This window comes from Mastomys coucha, unplaced genomic scaffold, assembly GCF_008632895.1.
Source record: "Mastomys coucha isolate ucsf_1 unplaced genomic scaffold, UCSF_Mcou_1 pScaffold20, whole genome shotgun sequence".
Classification (NCBI taxonomy): domain Eukaryota; kingdom Metazoa; phylum Chordata; class Mammalia; order Rodentia; family Muridae; genus Mastomys; species Mastomys coucha.
Genome location: NW_022196903.1, coordinates 41,823,942 through 41,842,680, shown reverse-complemented (window position 1 = coordinate 41,842,680; position 18,739 = coordinate 41,823,942). Strand labels below are relative to the sequence as shown.

The window sequence follows — 18,739 nt, the reverse complement described above, 5'->3', positions numbered from 1 at the left end:
ACTGGGGTAAAATTTTTCTGGTGGACTTTTGTTTGCTTTGTTGAATTACTGGGGGAAATCCCTAGGCCCTAGCTTGCTGCTCTGTGGCCATGATGGTAGGTATAGGTGAGGTAGTTGAGGGACTGACTGCATGAGAGTGTTCTGCTAGGGCAGAAACAGAGAGATAATCACATTCCAAGTTGGTGTTTCGAGAAAGAAGAGACTGAACTAGTTGAAAGAGGTTCTTTTAAGTGAATAGGAGAAGAGGAAAATAAAGGGGATAAAGAACAAGGGGAGTGAAGAAAAGCATCTCACATTAAAGTTGTGTTGTCTGTATTCCAAGAATCCTGCTGAGAAATTTATATTCAATAATCTCATTGCATCCCAAGTTATATGCAATAATATCATTGAGTACAGAACTTGTATTCCCATGAAATACACAGCTATTACATGAATTATCTTTGGTCTCCAAAGTTGGCAGAGGTAAGACTCAAAGCCCATGTTGGTAACCACACAACACTGTAGGGAATGCTGATGACTTAGCCACCCCTGCTAAGCAAGTGTTCATAAGCATCTAAAGTTGAAAGACCCTTAGAGGTAAATTATCTAACTCTTTTCTAGACAGATAAGAAAAGATAGGGAGGTAGTGGCAGTTGTTTTAAAAAAGGAAGTTTTTATTAGAGTTGAACTGAGACCAATGCCCAACTTGCTGACTGTAGAGCTGTTAAACTTGCCTTCTTTTGGGAACAATGCTCCTCTCTGCTGATCCTGGGCTGGGTATCTACTATAGAAAATATTCCCTGGGTTGCCTCAACTAGCTCATGCCTGAGAGATCTGCTTTGTGCCCACTTCTAAGATAACAGGAAATTAAAAATTGGAACTGGGGACTTAGCCTTTGTTATCAAGTGACAATAAGTTTCTAACCCATCACATTAGTTTGCTCTCTGGAAACGTCCCTTTGTAAAGTCACCACTGGTTTCCATTATTGCTATATCCAAAGATTCTAGCTTTAAAAAATATTAATGGTCATTGATATTATTTGATACTTTTTACATAAAACTTCTCTGGAGACATTATCTTCTCCTCATTTTCTTAGCTTTTTGTGTTTTTCTTTATTCTAGCAAGATACTTATTCTCCTGCCCCTTACATTTCATTACTGTGAAGAGTTCAGACTTTGCTTCCATTTTTTATCTTTAAATGAATTGTTTTTAGGTCATGTTTTTAAAATGACCTAGTATGTCTTCATAGTAAATACTCCCATTGCTTTTTATTTTATATTACCAGGCCTCCAGCATTCTACTAGGCAACTCTAGTGAGTGGGAAGAAAGGAAGAAAAGTGGGGTTGAACTTCTCCATCCAGAAGACAGGTCAGGAAGATGACTTAAGTAGAGTTCCATTATGTTGTAACCCAAGCAGACCATGTCCTGCATTCTGGGGATGGGTAGAATTTATGAAGAAACTCGGATCAGGTCACCAAGGCATGATAAATTGATGAAGTAAAATGTATTAACTATGTTCAGTAGGAATCATTAGACAATTTAGTGTAAAGGAAAATGTGTGATTTGTCACCCACCACTCAAGGGAAAAAGTGGAAGGTTCTGGGTTCCAAGTAGGTTTTGGGCTTGTAAGAATTAGTGCACAGTCCCTGTAGATAGTGATAGGTTTCTTGAGCTCTATCATGCACTTGGACTATGCTCACCTGCACGTTTTCCTTTCTCTCTCATGCTCCATCCCACTATTTCTATTCATTTCCCCAGAGAGACTTATTTTTTTTACTTTCATGTCAGATCTATAAAAATGACTCTTACAAAATATAGGATCTATAAACGAGAGAAAACATGATATTTATCTTTTGGTGTCTGATGTATTTTGTTTAATACGATGATCTTCATTGCATCTATTTCTTGTAACTGACATAATTTTGTTCTTTCTTATGGCTGAATAAATCTCTACTATGTATATATGCCACATTTCCCTCCATCTGTTGATATATGGTGCTGCTTCTGTAACTCTTCTATCATGAATAGTTTGACAATAAACATAGGCATATTGAGTTAGAGTCCTCTAGGTGTATATGGAGGAATGACACAGCTGGTGAGTATTTTTAAACCTACCACTCCTTCCATGGCGTCTGACTCATGTGATTTATTCACAAAACAGTATCACTTTCAAAGCTCACTTTTTATCACATTTGTCCTGTGGCCTTCCTAAAACATATCAAAGGAGTGTATAGCTAATTTTGCCTTTTAAAAATGGCTTTCTAGCATTTTCCATGTACCTGAACACAACCATGAAAGACATTGTAGGAATTCTGGCCCTTCTAGCCCTTGTCAAGCTTCTACTATCAGGAGACAAGTATGACAAATTGACTAGCAGCCTGATCACACCAATGTTTTCTTGTTGGGAGATTACCACTAGTGAAAGAATTGATCAAAGACCTCTTAGAAACCCAGAGAGGGAGACTAAGATGGTTCATATCCACCAAATCTTTCATTTTCTTTTTATACAACTAAGGGAATGTTGCTAGTTTTCTAAAGTATAAATGGTGTTAGAAGAAAATATCAAAAATGCAACTAGCCATAGGAATAATTATTACCTTTAAATAATTTTAAGTTATTCTGGAGAGTATTAAAAGTAGAAATTTTGGTTCAGGGACCATTATGAAAGGGTGGGTGGAAAAAGAGTCAGAGGTAGTAGATAATAAAGTGGGACAGTATTCTGCAGAAACAACAGTTCAGCTGCACACATAAACTCCCAGTGGCTCTGACTGCACACACAAGATCTGCATAAGATAAGGCCAGACAAAATTCTTAGCATGGACGAAGGAGGGTGTGATGAAGTTCTTCTCCTTTCTGAGAAGCTTTTACCAATTGTTGGCTGCTGTGAGGAGACTCAGTTTTCTTTAGGGATGTAGCACTGAGAGGCTACCTCGCTCTAGAAGATGGCCCTACATCCTTACAGATGATACTGGCAGCACTAAGTGGATTCACTGGGTTTAAAAGAGAACATATGGATTTGGGAAGGAAGAGTGGTTGAAGGATATGAAAGAAACTAGAGTGGAGGAAATGGAGATGGGTTTGATCAGAATACATTACTTTCATATATGAAATCCTCATTTTTTTCTAAAGCAAAAGTATTAGTGAAATAGATTAGCTTGTGTGGCTGGATCCAGTTGTTTTCATAGGTTTTTTTTTTTTCTGTGTTAATCATCAACCTCTTTTCCACGAAGAGGGACACTATACCAGGTAAAATCTGCATTCTTTTCTATCTAGATCACTGTGCAAAGAGAAATATAAATTCCTATTTATCTTTTAAGGCAAATTTGAACATGGCTTATTTTTTTCTCTCCTTACTTTACTCCTTCCCTTTTTCTATCATTTCAAGCACACTTGAGCTTACAGAGCTATTAGTTTTCCTTTTCTTTCCTTCCTCCTTTCTTTCTTTCCTTCCTTCCTTCTTTTTTCTCCCTCCTCTTCCATTCATAAGTTCTGTAAATGATAAATGATTTTATACAATTTTGATATCATAAGCCTAAAGTTTCTAAAACCAGAGAAGCCCTGAGAGATGTCTTGCGTACATTCAAATTTTATAGTTGAGGACTCTGTGGTGCAGAGAATGGGGCATGGAGCCAGATCTGGGCATCTCAAGTTTCTTCTTTATTTCTTCATGTCTGTCTTAGAAGAGAAATGGGGCCTAGACAGTTACTGCGAGAAAGGCCTCTATTTCTCCATAGGCTGTTTGTTTTTTTCCATGTGAAGTTCCCTAAAACCAACAGAGAGATAAGTCATGATTGTCTTTTGATTCACTCACCAACAAACAGCTGGCTGTAGAGTTCCAGGCGGGTGTGACCTTCAGTTGGGGCCTTTCGGATTTGCTGGGGCAGGCGATCCACCTGGAGACTGGCCTGTTTGACATTCCTCTCTGCAGTGACCCGATGCCACTGGTCATCATTGAGAGGAGAAGGTGACCTCACCACGATCTCCACTGGCCCATTTCCAACATCAAATGAAAAGGACACTTCTGTGGCAGCTGGAGGAGCACAAAGCATGAAAGATACATGAGTATTTCTCTTAGTTACCAAATAACAGTGCATTGTAGAGGGAAGTTACACAGGTCAATGGCAAAGCCAATGGGGAAAAGATAAGCATGAATTCATTATGGTCAGTAACCAAGAAGAAGAAGAAGAAAAAATTCTCTTGGTGGGGGTAGTGTGTCTGTGTGCATGCATTCATTTAATTTCTTCATTTAATTCTTAGAAAATTTGTAAGAAGTTATCATCATCAACTCCAGATAAGAAAACTGAAGCCCAGGAAAGTTGGCAATAAGATATCCATGGAAGGAGTTGCAGAGACAAATTATGGAGCAGAGACTGAAGGAAGGACAATCCAGAGACCACTCTACTTGGGAATTCTTCCCATATTTAATCACTAAACCCAGACACTATTGTGGATGCCAGGAAGTGCTGACTGATAGGAGCCTGATATAGCTGTCTCCTGAGAGGCTCTAACAGTGTCTGATAAATACAAAAGTCTCACAGCCATCCATTGGACTGAGCCCAGGGTCCCCATTGAAGGAGTAGAGAAAGGACTCAAGGAACTGAAGGGTTTGCAGGCCCTTCGGATGAAGAACCATGTGAACTAACTAGTACCCTCAGAGCTCCCAGGGACTAAACCATCAACCAAAGAGTACATATGGTGGGACTCATGGCTCCAGCTGCATATGTAGCAGAGGATGGCCAAGTTGGTCATCAATGGGAGGAAAGGCCCTTGGTCCTGTGAAGGTTCTATACCCCAGTGTAGGGGAATGCCAGGGCCAGGAATCGGGAGAGGGTGGGTCGGTGAGCAGGGGGGCAGGGAGGGAACAGGGTTGTTTTGTTTTTTTCTGGAGGGGAAACTGGGAAAGGAGATATCATTTGAAATGTAAATAGAGAAAATATCTAATAAAAAAGATATTCTTGTTGCTAAAGGTGCAATAGTGACACTCGTATTTTTGTGGTAACTAATAGCTTCCTAATTGAATTAAAGTCCTACTTAACGGGAGAAATCATATCTGGTAGTGGAAACTTAGCAAACCACCCAGGGGTAGTGAAGTCATAGACATTAGAGGAGAATCTACTACTGGTACTTTACTACACAAGCATAAATGTTAACTCCATTCTAAACACTTATCCTTATACCTACAGAAAAGTATAGTTCTCAACCCTCATCAAAGAAGTTTCTATTTGCCGCAGATGGAGATATCACAGAAAACCACATCTGGTCAAAGTACAGAGAGTAACTCGTGGTAAGATGTCCAGCCCCAGTTGATACATCTAAAACACACACCTAAGGCTCAGAGAACATTGAAGAAAAGGGAGCAGAGAGACTTTAAGAGTCAGAGGACCCAAAGGTCTGCAGTAAAATTATGCCTCCTAAAAATGGCAAGGAAGTTATGATATCATAACAGTATGGCTGCTTAACAATATAAAGTTAAGTTAATATAATGTTAACTCAGTATCCTTCCTCTACTCAAAGAATAAACAGGCTGAGAAAGAAATTAGGGAAATGATACCCTTCACAATAGTCACAAACAATATGAAAGATCTTGGTGTGACACAAGAACTTCAAGTCTCTGAAGAAAGAAATTGAAGAAGATCTCAGAAGATGGAAAGATCTCCCATGCTCATGGATTGGCAGGGTTAATATAGTAAAAAGGGCCATCATGCCAAAAGCCATCTATAGATTCAATGCAATCCCCATCAAAATTCCAAATCAATGCCTCATAGACTTAGAGAGAGCAATTTGCAAATTCATTTGGAATAACAAAAAACCCAGGATAGCAAATACTATTCTCAACAATAAAAGAACTTCTGGCAGAATCATCATCCCTGACCTCAAGCTATATTACAGAGCAATTGTGATAAAAACAGCATGGTATTGGTACAGAGATAGGCAGGAAGATCAATGGTATAGAATTGAAGACCCAGAAATGAACCTACACACCTATGGTCACTTGATCTTTGACAAAGGAGCTAAAACCATCCAGTGGAAAAAAGACAGCATTTTTAACAAACAGTGCTGGTTCAACTGGTGGTCAGCATGTAGAAGAATGAAAATTGACCCACTCTTATCTCACTGTACAAAGCTCAAATCTAAGTAGATCAAGGACCTCCACATAATACCAGATACACTGAAACTAATAGAAAAGAAAGTGGGGAAGAGCCTCAAACACATGGGCACAGGGGAAAAATTCCTGAACAGAACACCAATGGCTTATGCTATAAAATCAAGAATTGACAAGTGGGACCTCATAAAATTGCAAAGCGTCTGTAAGGGAAAGGACACTGTCAATAGAATAAAATGGCAAACAACAGATTGGGAAAAAAATCTTTACCAATTCTACATCTGATAAAGGGCTAATATCCAATATATACAACGAACTCAAGAAGTTAGATTCCAGAAAATCAAAAAGCCCTATTAAAAACTGGATTACAGAGCTAAACAAAGAATTCTCAACTGAGAAATGTTGAATGGCTGAGAAGCACCTAAAAAAATGTTCAACATCCTTAGTCATCAGGGAAATGCAAATGAAAACAACCCTGAGATTCCACCTCCCACCAGTCAAAATAGCTAAAATCAAAAACTCAGGTGACAGCAGATGCTGTCAAGGATGTGGAGAAAGAGGAACATGCCTCCATTGTTGGTGGGATTACAAGCTGGTACAATCACTCTGGAAATCAGTCTGGTGGTTCCTCAGAAAATTGGACATGGTATTACCTGAGGACCCAGATATACTACTCTTGGGTATATACCCAAAAGATCCTCCAACATATAACAAGGACATATGCTCTGCTGTGTTCATAGCAGCCTTCTTTATAATAGCCAGAAGCTGGAACGAACCCAGATGTCCTTCAACAGAGTAATAGATACAGAAAATCTGGTACATTTACACAATGGAGTACTAATAAGCTATTAAAAATAATAAATTCATGAAATTCTTAGGCAAATGGATGGAACTAGAAAATATCACCCTGAGTGAGGTAACCCAATCACAAAAGAACACACATGGTATGCACTTGCAGAAAAGTGGATTTTAGCCCCAAACCTTGGAATACCCAAGATACAAGTCACAGACTACATGAAGCTCATAAAGAAGGAAGAAGACTAAAGTGTGGGTGCTTCAGTCCTTCTTAGAAAGAGGAGCAAAATACTTATGGGAGCAAATATGGAGACAAAATGTAGAGCAGAGACTGAATGAAAGACTATCCAGAGCCTGCCCCACCTGGGGATCCATCCCATATACAGTCACCAAACCCAGACACTATTGTGGTTGCTAAGAAGTGCTTGCTGAAAGGAGCCTGATATAGCTGTCTCCTGAGAGTCTATGCCAGAGCTTTACAAAGAAAGAGGTGGATGCTTTCAGCCAACCATTTGACTGAACACGGGGTCCCCAATGGTGGAGCTAGGGAAAGGACTGAAGGAACTGAAGGGGTATGCAATTACATAGGAAGAACAACAGTATCAACTAACCAGATCCCCCAGAGTTCCCAGGGACTAAGCCACCAACCAAGGAGTACACATGGAGAGACCTATGGCTCCAGCTACACATGTAGCAGAGGATGGCCTTGTCGGGCATTAATGAGAAGAGAGGCCCTTGGTCCTGTGAAGGCTTGATGGATGTCCCAGTGTAGGGGAATTTGAGGGTGGGAGGCTAGAATGCATGGGTGGGTGGTAGGGGAGGACCCTCATAGAAGCAGGGGGAATGGGGATAGGATAGGCTGTTTTTGGTGTGTGTGGGAACCGGGGAAGGATATAACATTTGAAATGTTAATAAAGAAAATATCCAATAAAAAAGTAAACAAAACAAAACAAAACAAAACAAAACACCAGTAACACCAACAGATATCTCATGGGGTGCCACTTCTAGACAAGGAGCTGTAGTCAGGTAAGGCATGCCAAGAGTGGTAGAGATAGCTTTCCTCAGGGATGAGCCCTCTAGTTGGTTATCTAATACCAAGTCATCAGTCCTGCTGCCATGCATGTAGAAGCAACACAAACTGGACTCATCAGGTGGTATGCAAGTGTGTGAGTACACATAACCACTCCCTCCAAAAAACCACAATAATAATTATAGAAAAAGAGGCCATGAATTTAAGAGGGATTTTGGGGTGTGTAGGTGTGTGTGATATAGGAGGAATTGTAGGGGAAGACATGGGAAAAGTAGAAGGGAATAAAGGGAGGAAGGAAATGGTATAATTATATTCTATATGTGTTCTTTAGATACTTCAGTGCCTAGACACTGTTATTACCAAAAGCTCCCCAGGAGATGTTACTGTGGAGCTAGGATTGAGAACTACTGCTTTAAGAGATCTTCTAACATTATTTCATTCATCTTCATCATCCTTATTGAACATTAGGGTCTATGAGTTACTCAGGAAATGGTGATGACCAGCATCTTCTACTTGGACCACTACCAGATGTCACAATGACTGCATAGCCCCACCCCAACACCATTTCCCCTAACGTGACCAATCTCTACACGATGCTACAAACTTTGGCTAGTTCACATCTGGGATGCTAGATCTTGCTCACAATCTCCCTTTCAGCACTGACCACAAATCGTTCTTGTTTTCTAGATCTCCTCTGTCAACCCCATTTAGTAACAAATCATCTTTCCACAATAGGAGAATAGGTTTAATGGTTGCTTTGTCAAATTTAGTTATAAGCAGCTTTTTAATTTCACATCTTAAGCTTTATATGAGGCCCCTCGGTGGCCACCTAATGCTTTATAAACACGTTTTGAATGTGTATTTTTCTCTGGATTGGCACGAAAGGCAGCTTTCTGCTGAAGCAGCGTACGTGTCTCTCATTCCCTTAGGCTTGGAGAATTCTTTTTAGCATTAAAGATGTGGTACACCAGTGATTTTTCCAGCTTTGCGTATAGAGATACCGCCCCTCTATCCATCAAAAAGTCTTCTGCCTAATCTCTAAGCCATTTAATTAAATATCTGTCACTTTTTCCAGGGCTAATGGAAAATTTCAGTTTCTTTGGGACAGTGTCACAAGCAATCAAACTTCTAATTTAAAAACCACAGTAGGCCAGATTCTCTCAGGGGCTCCCCTGTTCTCTGCTTTTGTGTCAGGGTCCCTGGAAAGCTGTGGTAACTTTATTGAGCTACAGGGATATTAGTTATAGAGCTCAATTTAATCAACCTAATTGTGCCAAGGAGTTCTGATCCTTCATGTCATTAGAAAGAGAACCTTCATTTTAACACCTGCAGAGATAGTGCTTCCACACACAGTCCAGTAAATCGCCTCCTCCAGATTAGAAGCCCCTGCCTCCAGGATCATCGTGACAGGACTTAACTTGCAAGCTAGTGACCTCCATCTCTGTTGCCATGGTAGTAGAATGGGAATGCAGGTAGTCTATCACATGACTGCAGACTCACTGATCCTTCCTGGTAAGAGACAGTGGATAGGGGAGAGAAGCCGAGGCTTCACATGTAATCTATTCTGTTGTGGTGCGTGTGAGCAGATGCATTCTTAAATGTTACGTTGTCAGAACAGCGGGAAAATGAGGGCTCCTGGGCTAAGTAGGAGAGATTGTTTCACTTTAAAGGAATCAACTGCCATCAGGGAAATAGAATTTAGTGATAAATTGAGTTTAACCCTCAGGTTCGACTTGAAGGGATAAATGCTGGTTGGATTTCCTTGGCTACTGCCCTTCTGCTATGACAAATTCTTGTCTGGCTCTTAAACTGTCACCATTTGGAGAAATTCTGAGCACCAGCAGTATCCTGTATTTTACACCTTCTGTCACAATAGGTTCCTGTCTATTCCCTTGATTCTGTTCTCTTTTGTTTGAACTGTTTATTCTTTGAGAATTGCATACCTGCATACAACGTATTTTGATTGTACTACCTCAACAACTTCTCATTTTTTAAAAAAATAGTTGGAGTATGGTTAACATACCAGGATCACATCCTTAAAGAAAACTGACTTTTTCTCCCATAGCAGCCATCAACTCTCAATAGCTCTTCAGCTAAGGGTAGGGACCACTATAGGGACTTATATAGTTAGGGTTACTCCATTAACCATGCTTGATGTTGAGTGGTTTGATCTTGTACAGGTTTTATACAGAAAACTACAGCAATTGTGAGTATATGAGAGTGATGGTCCTGCCAAGTCCAGCGGATACTTTCTCTCCCAGTCCCCTCCAACCTCCGGCTCTTACGGCCTTTCCATCCCCTCTTGGGTGATGCACTCTAAGTCTTGAGTGGAGGGACTATGACACAGATGTGTCATTGATGGTTGAGCACGCCACAGTCACTTTTGCTCTGTACTTGACCAATTGTAAGTCTCTGAATTAACTGCCAGCCACTGCACAAAGGAGCTTCTGTGAAGAGCTCTGAGATCTGCACTCATCCATGACCCCTGTGTTCTTAATAGCAATCCTTCAATCTAGAGGAGAGGAGGATATTTTCCAGGACCTGGATATTGCTCCTCACTCTCATGAGGGTGCAGGAAGAGGGGCTCAGGGCCCAGAGCCTTGACAAATCTTGCTGTTCCAGGACCTTTCCCTTCCAGCTCTGCTGCAGAAGGTGCAGGGGAAGGGAAGGGTCCCCTCCTCTCAGTCACTCAATGTCAGCTGCTCTGACATTGCTAAGGGACTCCTTTGAGAAATCCCTTCTTCTAGGCAGACAGCCAGTGTGTTTTAAAAGCTTCTAACATTCAGCTTTCGGCTGATTGCCCTTGGCCTTCTGGGTGAGAGCAAGTGACATTTCAAGAAAGATAATTACAGAGAGAGTCAGTGAGCGAATAAAGAGAGGCAGCATAGAAGACACCAGAGCTAGTGACACTGTTCAGTTAATGTGTGTCTTCACTTGGAGGCTGAAGTGCTGCCCTGTCTGTCTCTGTCTGCAGGGAAGGGGTTTCTTATGTAATGAAGATACTTCTAGAAACAAGCATTTAAGAATTAGGTTACCTATAGCGTGTCTCAGTGGAAAGAACACAATAGCAAACATGAATGACTGCCTTTCCAGGAGTGTTGCAGATTGTTTTTGCTATTCCTTTTCTTGAAGCTAAATAAGTTACTTGGCCACTGTTTCATGAAGCCTGGGGTCAGAGTTAAAGCACTTGCAGTAATAATACAGCAGGCAGCAGGAGCTTCAGGTTTATAGTAGTTTCTCTTACCCCTACCCCAAAGTCCCACGGATCAGCTGGACAGGTGCTGCGCATGAAGCAAAGTCCGCATGGTGGAAGGACTCCACGCTTAGAAAACGGTGGCCATTCAAAGGCACTGTTCGTAAACCTGCTTCAAATTTGGACTTGGAAGAGGTACTGGTCATTATTATACTAGTTGAAGCAAATCTAGCTTCTGCCTTGGGGGACGGCATCGTCTCTGTCTTCTAAGGATGTTAGCCACCCTCATAACCTTAAGAGATCACAGAGCTGCCAAACCTTCTGCTCAGAAGGCAGACGGAAATGGAGGAACTGTAGAGAGCTTCCTTTTGCCAATTAGTTACTACTACTGTTTATTCGCTTGTTGTATTTGTTTTTTTTTTTTTTGTTGCTGTTTTGTTTTGCAAGAATGAAAGTGTTTTTAGTTTCAGCCTGTAGGGGAATGAGAGGAGCCCCATCTCAGCCATCAAGGCTGGGTCTGCATCTAACAAAGGCAAGTATGGCCTCTTATTGCTCCTACCAGGAGCCCACTTAGGATGGGAGATTTCTTTTTCTTCGAGCCAATGAAACAAGATGGGAGTCTTTGGGGAGGGGTTTTTTAGCTCATGAGAGACATAGGGAAAAAGGAGTCCTGTTTCTGCTCTTGATGGAGGTGGAAGTTTGTGAGTACTAAGATTGTTAAAACCATTTCACCAACACCAAGCATACTGAGGAGAAACGGAGAAAGTGAGGTGATTTCTCCCAGTCCTTGGTGATATTACCCAATTCTTATATTATCCTCAGAGTTATATACCTCAGGATTTTCTTCTTCTATTTTCTAAATTAGTAAATCTTTTAAAAGTACCTTTTTACAGATTAACAATATTACGTGCCTGTGAGTACAGGCGTCTGCAGAGGGTTAAGGTGAGAAATCCTCCGTTGTTGGAGTTAGGTGTTTGTGAGCTGATATATTTAGTTTCTTTAGAGTCTTTCTATCCAGAACACGGATGCAACCAGTGATCCAGAAAACCCATAGCTGTCAAATTCCAACATTCTGTAACAATCTATAAGAGATTCTAAGAAATTAATGAAACATCTAGTTTTCACCATAGTTTTAGATACTGAATCATCACATGGAAAAAAGAGGAGCACTGAAAGAAATACCAGGTGGCATACTGGCAAAGGAATAGCATAAGTGGCAGGAAGCACTTCTGCACATCTAACAATAGCGAACAGAACAAAGTTCTTGCGGCTGTAGCCCTCTCCTTCCATTGAAGTATAATTCCAGCAGGTGGCGCTGTTGTGTACTCATTCTAACTCCACAAGCAAAAGACTGCAGGCTTACAGTGTTGAGATAGATAGATCCACTTTCCACAGGGCAGCCCCCTTGGGATGAGTTTTGCCAGTATGTGAGGCAACATTTAGACAATAGATGTGACGAATTAGGTGGGGAGACAGGGAAAAGACTGCGAAAGGTTCATATAGCACGAAGAACTATCCAGCTACCACTGGACAGTTCTGTTTCTTTCGTCAATTCTAAGATGAACTCCATAGAGTGCCCCTGTAACTGAACTTCACTTGATTCATACAAAGAAACGGATCATTGGCACAATAGACAGTTTAGCCTTATGAAAAACTCAAGAAAGCCACGAGAAAGGATTGGGGTGTGTGTGAAAATCAGGTCACTGTGGGCTTCAGAGAGAAGAAAAGAGGCTAACTGGTCCCACCTAAGGCTGGCTGCTCCACCTATGTGAGCAATCCTTCCTGGTTAAGGGTGCGACTCTTGTCATTATTCCCCTCCCTACTGCAGCAAGCCACAGGAGAATGCTCACAACTCTCTATTCTTCACAGTCTCATTACCACAAAGCCCCCACCCTGTCCTTATTTACCTGCCAGTTTCATTTCTCCTTTTTCTTGCAAAATGCCTTGAAAGAACTTCTACCAGAGCATCTGCTTTCCAAATCTCACCATGCAAGGCTTCCTCCGTAACCAGGCAAAGCCGCTCTAACTTTAGGCACTATTGCTTGCTCTTTCTATTTTAGAGGTAGAGCTTTTCTTTACTTCTCAACCCACAAGTCACCATATTTAAAATTCCATCTTTAAACGTATTAAATAGCAAACACCTCTGAACTTGCCCTTCTTTCTTCATCTTGATGTGTGTAACTATCTGACAGAACAGGCCTGTGTCCATTCTTGACTTCCCTATAGCAGAGGATTTCTAATTATGGTCATTTTTCTCTCCACAGAACAATGCTTGCCATAGAGCACACACTTAACATTTTGTGAAGGAATGAGTGAATGAACAGGAGGCAGTTACAGTAATGGTACCCCAAAGAGGGAAAACTAGGTATTTTTAACATCACTGAACACTTGGAATGATACCTAGTACTCCACAAGCATCTTCCCTCATCTTAAAACACCACAGAATAGCTACTTCTGTTTGAAACAACTGTCCCTCAGTGTTGCCCCCAAATGCAGACATGGGTACTTTTACCATTCATAGTCTAGAACACAAGGATGGTTATCAGAGCTGAGAAGGGGGAGCATTCGGGGAATAGATGGAGGGTAAAATAATTCTTGAAATAGGAGAAATACCTTTTAATGTTCTACAGTATAGTAAGAAAACTATTATCAACAATTAATTTAATATTATAAAATAGCTAAGATAGCTATTATAAAATATTATAAAATAGCCTCCACACGAACACATGTATAATAAGGTGATAGAGATGTGAGCTGCTTCTATCTAGCCATTATACATTACATAAATGTATTGAAACACCACACTCTGTGCCATATGTATGCATTATTGGTATGTATTAAAAATGTAGTTTTAAAAACCTCCTAAAATTTTATACCTAATCTTTCTCTAAAAGAAGCCTGGGCTGTGCCCTTGGCTTTAGGGAGATGATATCTAGACCCTCCCTTGGAATGTCCTGGCTGGTAAGAGTTTCTTTGTTTGCTTGGGATCCTTGGGTTATAGCATATATGTCAACATTATGACTTACTATGGAGCCCAGTTATTCTAAATAGTATTTAACTTTTTCAGTTATGTCAGCAATTCTATGTGTTAACACTGCATTAAGGGCCAGGGCATTATTGGTGCCCTTTAAGGAGAGCAGTTTACTCCTAAAAGAATGGAATCTACCTCTGGATGGAGGTGTGCTATTGTATTGTCTCCTCCCTTAAGAGTTGTTTCTCTTGGGTTGGTCATTCACCTGGCTGAGGGACCACTCATCAGGAAGGCTGATTCACCACAAGCTATGTCAAAGAGTTGGCAGGAATGATTATTCTGTTAATGAGGTTTACCTTCTTAAAATTCTCACCTCTAGTTGTAGTCACTTTAAGAGCCAAAGCCATCTTCCCTGCATAAGAGAACCAAGAAAGACTGAACTCTGAGGCTCAGGGGAGTTCCTTAGGTATTCAATACCCTACGTATCTTGTCACACATAAAACTATAGGAAAGAAATATGTTCCTCATTCCACAAGGAGAGGGTGATTTCAAGTTCAGTCTCTGGGGCTGTTTCCTGGACTCTGTATGCTGTGGTCCTCCACGTGTCTGAATCTCATCTTCATCCTTTCTTCCTAATAGCAGCTGTGAGCACAGAGGCTTTTTATCAGTTCCATGAGTATTCCTGAGCATCACTGAGTCTGGGGTAGTTGTGTGAATCCATGCTTGCAATCGATGTGAGAAGTGTGTGTAACTTTATGGAAATGATTGTCTTTGTAAATTGTCCATTAGTTCTAACTGCATAACTCCCAAATACTCAGCACCTCAATTCAGAAACACACAATGGGTGGACCTGACAAAAGTAAAAACTAAAGACTTTGGAGAATGTGCTTCACCTTCCAGTCTCACTCTGGCTGTCTAGATAAGGACATCGAAGTTTCGAGCCATCAGAATGCAGGGATAATGAAATATTGAGATTTTGTTTTCCTAACTCTATTGCATTGGTTTTTGTGCCAATATTTTTTCTTTTAGTTTTGTCAGTTTGTGAATGTAGGAAAGTTTAAAGCCATCCATACATATTCACACTAGGAAAAAAAAAAGGTGTTGAACACATCTGAAATTGAACAAGAGCCAGGAAAATTTATTTGAAGATTTTTTTCTTTTGGAAATTCTTCAAGGAAATAGTCCAAGCTTATGAATCAATGTTATAAACTTGCTTTAAAGTCTTCCATATCCTGATAACCTCTTGAGTATGAGAAATATTTCTCATCATGTACCTTAGCCTTTAAGCTTTTTATTATAGCTGAAAACCTGACTTCACAAACAAAGGCATCTGGAGAGGAAAGGGAGTGTGAATGAGATGCCATTGGACAGGCAGAGGCAGAGTGCTGCCTTTAAAATGCAAAGCCTTTCTAATTTTAGTTTCCTCTATGCATTTAGCCACCTCTGAGAATAACTTTTTGAATATTAATGGACCTATGTGATTTAAAGATAAAAATCAATCGAAAATGATACATGACTTGAAACTCTACCACATAGCTGGTGTAGGTTAGGCAGTGAGTTTCTGATACCCTCTGGATGGAGGGAGCAGAGGCATCAGCACTGCTCAGAGAGGGTCTAGATGCAGAAGAACAGATAGGAAGCCCATATGGTGACTCCAGGGTTACAGTATTTATGATACAGGGAGATGCAGCTTCTATAGAAAAACCATAAACTAGATGCCTAAAGATTCCCTAGGTACAGAAAACTGTGAATTGAGAGGGTGGACATCAGAGAAGTGCTCCTCTGGGTATATTCAGCTTTGTTTTTCCAAACAGAAATACTTCCTGAAAGATACTTGTGTCGATAAAATAATGGGTAATTTGTGAAGTTTGTTTAAGGTTATGTCATAGATAGTAGGCTAACTAAATGGCTTTGGAGAGTTCAAGTCAAAGGGATCGTGGGATTTGAGGTCCAAAAGAAGTAACCCAACCAGGAGCTGAAAGGGCTTAAATTGGGAGAGACATTAACAGAGTGAAGAAGAGATGACACAGAGTTTATGAAGAGACAACGTTTTAGTTAATTAATTGACCATGACTTTTAAGTCACTGACGTGGATGGCTGTTCTGAGGTAGATATTGGCAATGAGCAGAAGCGAAGGCTAGGAGCCCAGGATGAGCAGATACATAGGCTTTAGGAAGGGATGGCTGCTGGTGAGAGCTATGGATATGTCTACCAGAAGGAGGGTGGTGAGTGAGCGGTTTCCTGGTTGCCATGAACTGTATTTTCACCCTATAGGTCACCTTTGTTTTGTAGAGCTCTTCCCCCCAACACCCCACCCCCCTGCTTCCAGAAAATTCTTTAAATACCTGGTAAGACTTGAGACAAGGTTTCTCTAAGAAGAATTCTAAAAGTGTTAAATGAAGATTTATATTCTGCATGCTACAGGCTCACAATGTAAAGTCAGGCTTGTGTTTCATTTTCCACTGGAGCATCAGATGTACCAGTACCACAGAGCACAACAGTGCTGGATGGTGGGGCAAGGTAAAACCATGGCATGAGGCCAACACGGACTCTGAATGTGAATGCTGAGACCTATGAGTGAGTGATTTCACCAGCTGAAATGCCAATGTGGATGAGGGGAATCTCACATAGCTGTACCTCTTGATGAAGAGTTACAGGCAATTAATGACTACCAAGAGAGGGGGAATCAGTCTTTCCCATGGATGAGCCGCCAATTGGTTCTCCATTCCTAAGTGGTCGGCCCTAAAAATGTAAATCCCTGTCTGTCTGTCTGTCTGTCTGTCTGTCTGTCTGTCTGTCTGTCTGTCTGTCTGTCTATCTGCCTATCTATCTGTCTATCTTCATCATCTCTCCATCTATGCTAATGGAAGCAATGCTAAATGGAAGTTCTGCCTTTATTATGGTATGTATTGTAATACTCGTTAAAGGAAAACAGGACAATAGAGAAGAATGCATGAAGGTAGAAGGTGGGCTTGGAGGTGAAAGAAGGGAAGCAATGTTGTAGGAATAGAAAATGATAATAGGGATGCAAGATTATAAAAGTATAATATATGTATAAAATATCACAATGAATACTTTGTAAAATTAATAAATGCTAATAGATGGGAAAAGTTCCTTCTGCTTGTGAACTGCTACAAGTGAGACATAACTGAGCTGAATTATTTTGTTAGTTTTTTACTAGTTATGATTATTTTAATTTGTTTTTAATCTTAAATCAGTATTGGGTATTAGAGGAACCTAGGGGTCATATGTTAAAAATTGTAGGTCTTTGAAGCTCAGTGTGGAAGTTTCCTAGGATAAGCATTCCCTGAAAGCTGTTTGAAGAGTGAGATCCTTGAGGTCATATATTTCCACATCTGAGAAATGACAGAAAGCACTTCACAAATTCCCAATGGCTGTATCAACCAAACACTGCTTGAACAAAGTGCTCCTCTGGAAATGGAAACTGTTAAATAATGATAATGAGAAATCACAAAACACTCTTTGCTTCTGACTGTGACTGCTGAACACAGCTTTCCTGTATATATTGCATAAATAAATATTTTGTCTCCCTAAAGTCTGCACATATAAAACAGAGAAGTCGTCTTTTAGGACCTGCTTGTTCAATGCTCAAACAGCCATATTTATAGTTGTTTTTTTTTTTATGATTTAGTGAACTAGGGGGACATGATTTTTTCCTAGAATAGTTGCTTTGACGGAGAGATTTAGGGTTTATGCTGGTTACCAACTTCTGCCTCAGGATGGCTCCACGTACTTGCACCAAGTATACTATTGGGGGAAGCTTTGGGAAAGGCCCATCCATTAGCAGCACCATCCTGCTGGGTAGTCTTCCATCGCCCCTTCCAGGTTCAGCCTCCTAGGCTGCCATTCCTCCTTCCCTGATGCTTGTTGCTGTGACATAGAACAAGACAGCCCTTTCTTCTAAACTCTAAGGTGGAAAACGGATGAAGGAAGACATTCATTGCAGTCTTATTGCCTCCATATGCCTGTGAACACACACAGTGGTAGTGTGGTACATACCAAGATTCATAGTATAACATTGTATAGTGTGATGGAGAATTAGGAACAAAAAGAAGGATATCAAAGTTTGTAAAATTCTTTTAAGATTTAAGGTCATATTATCTTCTAGAAGTTCTCAGGTTTCATGTGGAAGTCTTCGATCTATTCTGAGTTGATGTGTATGCAGAATGATTGATATGAGTTGATGTGTATGCAGAATGATTGATATGAGTCTAATTTTACTCTTCTACATGTGGGAAGCCAGCTTTCCCAGTACCATTTCTTGAAGATGCCATCTTTCCTCCACTTGTGTAGTTTTGACTTCTGTTTCAAATATCAGATAGTTGTAATTTGACATACTCATATTCGTATCTTCTATTTTTTCCATTGATCTACATGTCTGTTTTGTGCTAGTATCATTTTAGTTTTTATTACTGTAGCTTTGTATTTAGCTTTAAGACTGGTACAGGATGTACCTCCAGCATGTTCTTTTTGCTCAGAATTGTTTTGGCTATTTGGGGTCTTTTGTGCTTCCATGAGCAATCTAGGAAGAATCACTTCAATTTTTTAATGTCTTTCTCAATGTCTTTCTTTAGAGATTAAAATTTTTTACTATAGGTGTCTTTCACATCTTTGGTTAGGTTTATTTCTAGACTTTTTTTTTTTTTT

The 18,739-nt window shown here is 40.4% G+C and overlaps 1 protein-coding gene across 2 annotated transcripts in view; it reads right to left on the bottom strand.

The window, feature by feature from the left end:
- The window catches only part of Cntnap2 (contactin associated protein 2), a 2,139,844-nt gene that overhangs the window by 244,088 nt on the left and 1,877,017 nt on the right, over positions 1–18,739 (bottom strand). Inside the window, exons 1-2 of one of the 2 annotated variants that reach the window (XM_031381710.1) lie at positions 9,234–9,335; positions 3,791–4,009 (exon numbers count right to left, since the gene is read on the bottom strand). In XM_031381710.1, the coding sequence (XP_031237570.1) occupies positions 3,791–4,009; positions 9,234–9,309 (295 nt within the window). In that variant the 5' untranslated portion in view covers positions 9,310–9,335. Of the gene's footprint in view, positions 1–3,790; positions 4,010–9,233; positions 9,336–18,739 lie in introns of those variants that run through there. The other variant, XM_031381709.1, reaches the window with a different exon arrangement.